The sequence below is a fragment of the Synchytrium microbalum genome, assembly GCF_006535985.1.
Source record: "Synchytrium microbalum strain JEL517 chromosome Unknown SmJEL517_scf0054, whole genome shotgun sequence".
NCBI classification, from domain to species: domain Eukaryota; kingdom Fungi; phylum Chytridiomycota; class Chytridiomycetes; order Synchytriales; family Synchytriaceae; genus Synchytrium; species Synchytrium microbalum.
In genome coordinates, this window is record NW_022158403.1 from 118,026 (window position 1) to 128,932 (window position 10,907).

The window sequence follows — 10,907 nt, forward strand, 5'->3', positions numbered from 1 at the left end:
TTCCTGAGGATGCCCTCCCTTCAACAACATAACGACATGAAAACGCAACGTATACTAGCAGGTACATAGTATATGGTGACTCAAATACCTTGTATAGCTGTTCAATCTCACTGTGACCTTTGAAGACGAGGGCAGAACCAAGGTATGAAACAACGGCATCTTTCGTGAAGCCCCTTGCAACTTCAGAAGGAGAAGCGATTCTTCTGATGTCTTCCCATGCTTGAGCGATGCCAGGTTCTTGCAGCATGTCCGCCAGTTCTAAGTAATGAAGTGTGCTCTTATGAATGTGATGAAAAACATCAAAGGACTGCCATTCGATCCACCACTTGATCTTCTGTACGTACGCCACGTTCTTGACGCGTAATAGGCTGCAAATAAAATAAAGTGATTTTTCATACAAGTGTCGCAATGCTATAACTACAAACTATGCTCGAATTGCACCAACTTCCAGAAAAAAAAACCATAACCTGCTACGACAACGATGAGACCACAGTACAGGAAGGCCTAGGGAGAATCAGGTGCACCCAATGCTGGAACTACAGCTGGACGCAAGCCCGCAGTCAAAAGTCCGAATAGGTTCAAAGGCTTCTACTCAAGTAGCTCCTGTACCTGTATCCTGTATTACAGATATAATAGCATAGAGCTTAAGTGTCTCGTGTCTCTCCAGGTATTTCGATGTGTACTTGAGAGGGAGGAGGTGAGACCTTTGGTGATGCGAGTTACGCGATCGAAGTGAGGCACTTAGACAACATAGAAACGCGATTGACGCGAGGAATTTTGAATGAATACTGGCTCCAAAGGAGTATCTGGATGATGACGTTTGAAGTGCCTTCTGCCTGATCGCGATGCGCAACATTTACAGGTGATTTCGAACGCTCTGACGATCGGGTGAAAGGAGACTTGATCATGTGGAAAATCGCACTTTTTGGGATGCTAATATCAGTTCTGGTGTTCTTTGTATACAATCCTCATAAAGCTATGGACTTGTTTGGTCAGGAAGTCATCTTCAAACCAGACATTGTTCCTCCTCCTGTAATCCTCGATCAAGTCAAAATTCATAATGACGACTCTTCACTGAATTCTGCTGATATTGATCCTTCTCCTCCAAGGTATGTGGAAGCCGTCTCGCTGTCATGGCATTCGAGATCAACATCGCATTTGGTGTTTTGCAAAACAACCGCTAAACTCCAACGCTGTACATTCGCTTAACAGACGCATCATTGCTGTTGGCGATCTCCACTCAGACCTGCCTAATACCCTCAAAGTTCTCAAATTTGCTGGCATCATTGATGACAACAGAGAATGGATTGCTCAAAGTGAGGACGAATGCTCTCAACAAACACGTAGTAATCTCTTTCTTATTTCGATACATCTTGAACTAGATACTACCCTTGTACAGACTGGTGATGTCGTAGACCGAGGACCTGACACCAAGGAACTCTTTGCTTTAATGAGGAGGCTAACATATGAAGCACCTAAATTTGGCTCTGATGTTGTAGCTCTACTGGGGAATCACGAAGTAGGCTTCTGAGCTTCATTGTTTCTGTCACATATTTCTCGTTCGCTAATTTGCATCAAAGGTTATGAACATGCAAAACGACCTTCGATACGTCACAGAAGAAGACTTTGCGTCTTTCGGTGGCCGTGAACCCCGAGCAAAAGACTTTAGCACGTCTGGTGATCTCGGCCAATATTTACGATCGCTAGATCTAGTGGCAAAGGGTATTTGAACTATGAAGATGAAAACTTCAGACCTTTATCTGAAACAGGTTCATTTTAATAGTCAACGGCACCGTCTTTTGCCATGGCGGTATCACCCCTCATTGGGCCAAAGTTGGGATAAGCACGATCAATCAAAGCGCCAGGAGGAGTCTTTTCTCTCGTGTAAGCGTATTTCCGTTCTATTGTTGCGTTTTTTTTTCACTTCACCAAACAGTCCCACAACTGAAACTCGATACATTTTTTTATTTAGACTCCAGAAGAAGGCAGTCTCAACCCTGTATTCGGTGCTGATGGCCCTTTGTGGGACAGGTCACTCCTTGTGTCAAGGAAAAAAAATGAAATCAGAAGCTCACCTACGTTTGTGCTCTATAGATCATATGCCCAAGAAGATGAAAAGACCATCTGCTCCAAGTTGACTGAGGCCTTGAGAGAAATGAATGCCAGGCGGATGGTCGTTGGGCATACACCACAACTAGCTGGCATAAAATCGAGATGTAGTGCGTCAATTGAGCTGATATGTTGTTTCTTTTTTTCTTTGCTGAATCCCTTCCCATTTTCTTGAACACAGGAGGTCGCGTCGTTCTGATCGATGTTGGTATGTTTTGTTTCTACATTTTTCATGACACTGCACAAGAGGGAAACTATTGCATCTTCATAAATCGGAACAAATCAATGATAATCCATTTATCTTTATGTTGACTCATCCTCCTCAACAAAACAGGAATCTCCAAAGCTTATGGAGGAAGACTCTCAGCTCTCGAACTGTTTGCTGACTCGGCTCATGCCATTTACGAAGGGCCAATCCGTGTCAAACTGCCAAGGGCCAAGGCAGAACTATGAAAATTTCGGCATCCAAAAATATTTATCGTTATATTTACAACACCTTTGCATATCTGTGTTTTGTACATTCCCACCATATATACATAGCATTGTAAGAAACACAATGGGTCCCTCTATGATGATTATTATTATTACACTTTGGGTTGCTTTGATAATTATACTTTGCGGGCTCTACCTTGTCTCCTCTATACGTTCAGCGATGCTAACTGCTTCCAAGAACCACCACATATACAAGCAGCATCAAATTCATCACCCCAAGGCACCTGTCGGCCCTTGAATGGGTTTGGAATCAAACTCAAGGGTGATGACTTCACATCACTTGCTGTCTCCCCACCACTACTATTATTACTGCTAACACTACTACTAGTCGCTGTCGATGCACTTTCCGTAACACAACCAGACGTATGCCCACATCTATTACATTGTCGAATACCCTTTGCAAACCAAAAATTGGTTTTCGATAAAACATCAAATCGCTGCCGCTGACCAACGAGAAATGATTCAACATCTCTAGTGTTGGAGTCATCTACCGTGTCAAGTTCTGGCATGGGTTTGAGTTCCAGCCATGATTGATCCGTGGCAAACAACATGAGTGCAGCTGATAGATTCGTCATTGTGTCTTCTGGCTGTGGTGGAACACCTTGACCTGGTGCAGGTCTTGGTGGTGCTACTATTGGGCTAAATAGGCGTATAAAGTGTCCATCGTACTTTTGGCGAACTAGCGGAAGAGTCGTGGCATACGATGGTGGTACTATAGATCGAATAAGCATGGAATCATAGGCTGCTCGTCTTTCTGCTTCACTTAAATTCGTATCGGGTGGCAAGACATCGAGTGGGTTCAGGGAATTACTGGTGGCTATATCTCGTGGCCGACTTATAATATCGTCAATATCAAAGAGTAGAGATAGAGCCACCTCCAGTTTAAGACGAGGACGACTGAATATGAGGTCAGCACGCTGCAAATAATTAGCGTCGTTTCTCAATTGTTCAAGTATCTTTTGCCGTTGAGCAGTGGGAGCGCTTGCATGAGCACTCTGATACTGATTCTTGACGGTGGCAATATTGAATCCCAATTGCATCCTGCATTGAAGCATTCATTGAGAAAAGTGCTCAAAGTCCTTGCTTTTTGAACTAAACTTACTTGAAGATTCTCGCAGCAAACAAGATAGCCTTGATGAGCCGCCTGGTAGGAGTATGGAATAATAAAGCCAGCTTTGTTGGTCGAGATGTCAATAAGTCTTGGTTTTCAAAGTCTTAGAGAGTGAGGGAGAAAAAAGAGATGGGAGAATTGCATTATTTCATCTTGGGAACCACGACACAGAACCCAACTTACCACCCTTCCAAGGCCTCCTGGCTTCATCACTAGCAGATTGTGGCGATAGAACTCCAGGATTAAGAGTAGGAGTAGCGGCTGCGCCCGGAGTTTGAGACACGCCCGGAGTTTGAAACACTTCCTTTTTACGTCTCCGAATATGGACGGTCATATAGAATTCTCGGAGGAGGACACAGACCAATTCTACACCCCATCGAGCAAGAGGCAGAAAATAGTGTAATGAATCTAATGTTTTGAGTGGTTAGTGGGTATACTTGATGAAACAGAACTGAGCAAAAAAACCTTGCTGGGAGTTCCCAAGATTTGCCGTACCTTTCCGCATAGTGATGGGTATGTTCTGAGTATCGATACACGTTCTCTCCTTGACTAGCTTGAGCAAGGAGTTCCTAGAATCCCAAGTATCATTACAGCATTGGAAGAAGGTTCGTAGAATATGATGTAGTGAAATCATTACAAATGCATTCGAGTATTGACATTGACGAGTTGGAATAGACCTGAAAAAAGTTACAACGAGCATTTTCAAGAATATCAGAGGGGGCTGGCTAAAAACAACGAACATATGCTCACTTAATATCTTACCGATAGAGCGATAACTGAAATCCAATCACACGATTTTCCACATTCATCTCTGATGATTCAGGATTATGCGGAAAGATACTAGCGATATGTGGTGATAAGGGCCTCAATACGCCTCCAATAACGGAATAGACACGTTCCAAAACCAGTTCTGGTAGATCGTACAGTGGCAGCCGTTTAGACAAGACGTGGATCAAATCAATCAAGTCTTGCCCGTCCTTGTTGTTGAGGATGGATAGAGTGACTTGTCGAGTCAATTCATTAACGACTTTTTCTGGATGAGCTAATCAAAGTTGGCGAACTTCGTAAGCAGGAGCAAAGAAATCAGGGAACCACCTTGTACGTTACCTCGAGCTGCAGGAGCATCTCTCGTCACCATTGGAACCATATCCACCTTGATTTTCCGTGATAAAGCATCCTGTCGGACAGCCATGACATTGACGCCATTAGGAGAAGTAGACAAGGCCAATATAATATCAGCATTCACAACTCGACATGGAGTCTTGACTGGTGGTACTGCTATGGATGGTTCTCTATCAATAGTCACAGTATGAGCAGGACTAGGTTCATTAAATACGGTGGTGGCAAGACTAGAGACGATATCTTTGGCATCAGCGATAGCATCAGCTTCAGGAGACTCCATCAGATTTTGAAATATTTCATCCACGTCCTGTTGCTGCTCTGCCTTGACTTCTTCTGCAGACGACCAGTCCATCATATCGTTCATGAATTGATCTTCACGAATCACAACTGATGGTCTTCTTAATGCGTCAACTAGAGTAGCGACACTACTAGTAGATCCTACAGATCGGCCGTTTGGTATGACACTTTCACATTTTACTGTTGCTGGTTTACGAGGCGGTGGAGGAGGCATATCCGCTTCACTTTTTAGTGGTCCGAATCTAAATTCGAGTAACGACGCCTTCTTGAGCGTTTTTGAATCTAGTAATTCTAAAGCACCATCAGAATATCCAATGGCCAGGACTGCACTGATTTCGATTCCAGGTGGTGCATACCACGGCTGGATGGTTGTCAAAGCAGTTGGAAAGCTGCTTAAAGTTCCATGGGAAGCTACTAGTACCCATGTTATAATTTTCGCATCTCGATCTTGACCAAAAATACCTCCATCATCACCAGGAGGTGCATCGGTTTCTACTAGTTCCCAAACACAAACAGCACCTTGACCTGTTGTTGCTACATTATCATCGGGTTTCGTATCAACAGAAGCAGCGTTCATTGCACTATCGTAACTACTGCTACTAGATGCTGACGCCAGTCTACCAAATGTAGCAATCACGGTTTTTGGATTGAGGACATGTAGTGACAAGACAGACGACGATGACGATGCTGGTAGCTCTGTAGCTAGTTCCGAGGTTGCACTACTACCATCACTCATGAATGGCGACGCCACGGATATAACAGCGGAAGGATGAATTATCATACTCTCCGTCCGTATATCAACTTCAACATCATACGTCCATATACATCTCTCACTAGTCCCCGGCCCATATATGGCCAAAAACATGTGATCAGATTCTGCCAAGTATATATCCACATGTGTCAATTTATCAGGTGTTGGCAGGTTGTCATGATCTGATGCCGAAGGTTTGTTGGGTGGTTTCTCCATACCAGGTATGGTGGCTGTTATAAACCTAACTACATTCGAGGCATCTTGGAAATACAGTATTATTTTACCGTCTTCGGTTACCACTACAAATCCATCTAGTCTGCCCGGTTTGCTAGGTGCTGCAGGTCCTCTCGGGCCCATGAGCGGACCTTTTACAAAGAATGGTTCTTGGTTTGGCTGACCATGTTTACCATTAGCACCAGATCCATCATCATCCGATGTCAAATCAATTGGTTCTACATTATTTTTGTTCTTGCTAGTGGTACTATTTCGTACCACAGGTCTGGCCAACGATTGTGACGTTGATATATAATCTTCTTCATATCGCAACCATTTGAATTTCATGACTCTGCTACCAGCATCTACTGCACCTAAAGCACGCCAAACATTCGAGTACTGCGGAGCACCCCATAACACGAATTTGCCCGATGAGTCCAGGGTAGCGACATTTTTACCACGTTCATCCCAGAACGCTTGATCAGGATCTAGACTTCCATGATACGTTGTCGTATTGAGCGTTGACACGTGTTGAGGAGTGAAATTCGTGGCCGCAGTCTTTGGTTGAAAGATGATGATTTTTGACTCTCTAAAAGTTGCAAAATGGTGAGAATCTAATGTTAATGTGAATGAAAAGCTTAAGATATGTACGAATCGGACTGTGGAGTAGTGTCTTTTCCGCGTTTCCGTTTCCTCGAGAATGCATTTTCAGGAGCAAACAAGACTGCCTGATTCTTGAAAGACCAGTCCATGATCCTGGAAATTGATGTTGATATCAGTATTACATTATAAAAGGGATCGAGTTGAATGATCGGTTGCCAGTAAGCGTCATATCAAGCCGTAGTTGATATTTAGATTTTCATGTTTTCAAAGTTTTCAAGGAGCCCTGCACTGACGCGAGCAATGAGCTTCAAGCGCACAGCGAGAGCTCAACTTGAATACCTTCCTCAATAATAGATAATTCCTCATGCATAGTTGTAATCCTCCGCTCCCAAAAAACCCATCGACTCAACATTCACAAGCACACTTACTTGGTGCCTTTCCCCTCTGCCAGCGACTTGAAAACCGATTCCAGAACCATAGCGAATAGGATCTCTGGAATATAACACTTGGGCTGGTTAGGTATTAGTCCGTCTCCTTCGGAAATGACGGTTGTGAGTAATTTCTGTCGTGATACGAAACAAGACAACGAGCCAACCGTTTCGCAGACACCTGGTGCACTGAACAGGAGCTTTTAACGTGTTTTTACGCGGCTTTGGTCGCAATAATTATGTTCACGTTCATCCGAGTCCAACATTTCCATAAAGCGTGAGGTAGAACAGCATTCGTATTTGATTACTATATTGATATTGTTGATTGAGCAAAGTCTACGATAATAAACGAAGAGACAAAGGACAGATTTTTTAATGTTCCAAATCGTCCCTAGATGACGAAAACGTGAGTGTGTTGCCAAGCATCATCCAAATTGGATCAAAACAATCGACACCCAACACTTTGTGCACACAGAGCGTTTGAACATACCAACTCCTTCCTTTTGTGTCAGCGAGATTGATGGGAGTCTGATTCAGACTAAAGTATCCACTGGCTATTTTCGCGTCAATCTCTACTTGAGAGTCTGGTGGTAACATGCCTGCAGGAATCTCATATCTCTTCAATATCTTGATTCCAGATTGTACAATGGCATCATATTTCTATTGTTAAAAAAACTGAGTGCTCTGAGCCTGAATCTTGAACTTCAAAAATCTTCAAGCTCTTCTTCAGCTGCCTACCATATTGGACATTGAAATCATATTGTCAATCTTGGTGATTCCCAACCAATGAAGTACATCAGGCATGAGGGCTTGGAATCGCATGTCCTTGACTCCTGCAATGTTTTCGGTTCTCAAAAAGTAGTTTTGGGCTGTATCACCACCTTCTGCTCGTTTTCTGGCATTATATACTAGATATTTGGTCACTTCACCTAATGCTCTACCTTCTTTTCTAAAGTAGACAATCAATCCTACACCACCACGTTGAGCAGCCTTGACTGCTTCCTCAATTCCATAAATCAAGTATGGACGACAAGTGCAAATATCTGATCCAAATACATCAGACCCGTTACATTCATCGTGCACTCGTACAGTCAATTCCTTATCTGGATTTGACAAGAATTCGGGATTTCCAAAGATGTATATACTCAAGTTTCCAATGGGCGGCAAGAATACTTTGAGATCTGGTCTGGTAATGAGTTCTGGATACATTCCACCTGTATCTTCAAACAAGGCTCGTCTGAGGGTGGTTTCATCTACTCCAAATCGAGCAGCAACTCCTGGAAGGTACCATACAGGATCGACAGCACCTTTGATGACATTCAGCTCTCCTTGCTCATTGACTACTATGTCACCATCCACTTTGAGCGATCCTGATTTCACGCTAGCTTCTAGTTCTAGCATCTTCATATGTGCTTTTGTGATGGCAATGGTAGGTCGAATGTCCAGTCCATCAGCAAGTTGTTTGGCAAATACTTGACTAACTACATGTCCCCATGGATCTAAAGATACAATCTTTGTTGGATCAAGCCATGTCTTGTGTGGCCCAATACGTGTAACAGGTTCTGTATTTGTTAGATTTGGTTTGTGTGTTGGTTCGAGTTCACGTATGGCGATGGCTAGTGCTCTGTATATAGAATACGATCCACCATGTGCTCCAACAGCATTCCTGTATTTGATGGAACCTGGATAGCGAGAGGCTACTATTGGACCTCGAATCTTTGGATCAGAGGCACCCCAACTTAAAGGTACTGGACTTATGCCCGCCTGACCCGGATACGTGGTTAAAATCACTTTCGAGAGAGAAACAAAGTAAGCCGTTAGACTGTTTGTTTCGTCGATCTTGTACCAGAAACAAACAAAAAAAGTCATTTCTTGTGGAAGATCAACAAATCACACACCTCTATATCAACAACGGCAAAAGCAGAGGGAAAAGTTAGTTACTGTAGACAGTCATTGTACGATTGGAGGAGTGTCAGCAATAGATTGGTTACCTGTGGTTGTATAAAGGCGGCAGACCAGAACCTTTTGAAGAGGGACTTCCAGATGCAGGCGGTGGCCTAGATGTCAGCGATACGACAGACTCTGTATCGTCTTCTCCATCACTGTCGACGTATTTCTCTAATGAATGCAAGTTGTCAGCATGGTCCTGAAGTTTGGAACCGACATTTTGGGTAGGGCGGTGATGGTAGGATTTCCAACAACAAGAATGTGGTTATTTTCTTCATAAATCAACAAGTCTTGGTCTTCCCTTTGACCTTTATGATGGGGTGTTGAAATCATAAGACTCACCATTTGAAAGCACCTTTTGTTTTGGAGAAGCGTTTGGTTGTGGAGTAGTGGATGAGGAGAGTCTTCTGAATTCGTCCCGATTCTCTCTTTGATAGTGCTCCACCTAACGTGACAAGTTGTCAGTAACCACATCGAGTCTATAACAGAGCAAATCACACCTTTGTGAGTAATGCAGTCTGGTCCTTCTTCACATCAGCAATCGCACCCAATATCTGCTCCAATGCTGACCCTAGTGAACTCATATTTGACGAGTATTTTTTACAAGGACGTTGTTGGCCGTTGTCTGTCTTGTCTGCTGTTGGCGTATTTTGTGAGTTGAGAATTTCCAACAAAACGAATCGATGGGGCGAAGTGGGGGGAATACCGAAGACGAAGGCGATTGTACGTGTCGTCACGCGTTATTGTTCAAGATCTGATATTCATTCGTTTTATCGCTCGGTGCCTCTTGCACATGCGCTCTTGCCGACACTTGCAACAAACAGCACATTTCAAACAGGGTGTTAGAGTAAGAGATATGGCATCAAAGACTGAAGTTGTATCAACCACGGTATTCAAAGTGGTCAACCACCCTTTATGTGCTGCCAAAATATCATTGCTTCGAGACAGAAGAGTCAAACCAAAGCAGTTTCGTGAGATTGTTTTCGAGATTTCGCTCATGTTGGCTTATGAATGCACCGCTGGCCTGGATTTGATGCAAACTAAAATGGTATGTGCTCTTACTTGCACCTGCACCGCCTGTGTATTGTCCTTTGCGCCATCATCATCACACAGTGAATTTGTGTCAGACATGACTAGTTCTGTTTCGTTGAATTCATTGTAAGCCATCGTCTGTTACTTTAAACTGACTTAAAGTACAACTCTCTGTTAGCTTGAGTCTCCTGTCGGTCCCTTTCAAGGTGTAAAGCTGGCAGATAAGATTGCCATATTCCCAATCCTCAGAGCTGGTCTTGGTATGGTTGAAGGATTCCAAACAATGATGCCCGCGGCCAGAGTACACCATCTGGGTCTCTATCGTGAAAAGGTGCGACAATCAACTGCTTGTTCAATGTTGTGACCCCTACCGTTACTTATCCAAAACAGACTACACTATTACCAGTCGAATACTACAACAAGCTACCATCTGAATGCAATGTAGACGTGGGAATAGTGGTGGACCCAATGTTGGCCACAGCTGGGTCAGCCATCGCAGCCGTCAGCATAATCAAAGACTGGGGACTAAAACGAATCAAACTGTGTTGTATATGTGCTTCATCGCAAGGAGTCAACGCATTCAGGGATGCTCATCCTGATGTCGACTTGTTTGTGGCTACGATGGATGAGGAATTGAATGATCACGGCTACATAGGTAATTGAATCTTTTCTTTCGGCCCTTTTCGTCCTAAAATCTCAATCTCATCAATTATCGTTAGTACCTGGACTTGGAGACGCCGGTGATCGTCTATATAAAACGTTTGCTTGAGATATTATTACGCTCAATAACAGACTATTGGTG

The 10,907-nt window shown here is 43.5% G+C and overlaps 4 protein-coding genes across 4 annotated transcripts; 2 read left to right on the forward strand and 2 right to left on the reverse strand.

Moving 5' to 3' along the window:
- Positions 1 to 978: 978 nt before the first annotated feature.
- Positions 979 to 2,562, forward strand: SmJEL517_g05668 (uncharacterized protein; the record flags this gene model as incomplete). Its single annotated transcript, XM_031171594.1, has 8 exons — positions 979 to 1,109; positions 1,213 to 1,519; positions 1,581 to 1,722; positions 1,784 to 1,884; positions 1,973 to 2,031; positions 2,095 to 2,219; positions 2,291 to 2,317; positions 2,444 to 2,562. 8 exons carry the CDS (start codon positions 979 to 981, stop codon positions 2,560 to 2,562), a joined length of 1,011 nt encoding a protein of 336 aa, XP_031022445.1.
- Positions 2,563 to 2,747: 185 nt separating this feature from the next.
- Positions 2,748 to 6,847, reverse strand: SmJEL517_g05669 (uncharacterized protein; the record flags this gene model as incomplete). The annotated part of the gene is made up of 7 exons (XM_031171595.1): positions 2,748 to 3,642; positions 3,704 to 3,815; positions 3,896 to 4,120; positions 4,208 to 4,389; positions 4,475 to 4,754; positions 4,820 to 6,684; positions 6,747 to 6,847. 7 exons carry the CDS (start codon positions 6,845 to 6,847, stop codon positions 2,748 to 2,750), a joined length of 3,660 nt encoding a protein of 1,219 aa, XP_031022446.1.
- Positions 6,848 to 7,498: 651 nt separating this feature from the next.
- Positions 7,499 to 9,657, reverse strand: RIB1 (GTP cyclohydrolase II; the record flags this gene model as incomplete). The annotated part of the gene is made up of 6 exons (XM_031171596.1): positions 7,499 to 7,517; positions 7,617 to 7,786; positions 7,865 to 8,916; positions 9,143 to 9,244; positions 9,416 to 9,518; positions 9,574 to 9,657. 6 exons carry the CDS (start codon positions 9,655 to 9,657, stop codon positions 7,499 to 7,501), a joined length of 1,530 nt encoding a protein of 509 aa, XP_031022429.1.
- A 272-nt stretch (positions 9,658 to 9,929) lies between these two features.
- FUR1 (uracil phosphoribosyltransferase) lies at positions 9,930 to 10,874 on the forward strand (the record flags this gene model as incomplete). The annotated part of the gene is made up of 4 exons (XM_031171597.1): positions 9,930 to 10,121; positions 10,284 to 10,436; positions 10,496 to 10,760; positions 10,825 to 10,874. 4 exons carry the CDS (start codon positions 9,930 to 9,932, stop codon positions 10,872 to 10,874), a joined length of 660 nt encoding a protein of 219 aa, XP_031022428.1.
- Between the last annotated feature and the right edge of the window lie 33 nt (positions 10,875 to 10,907).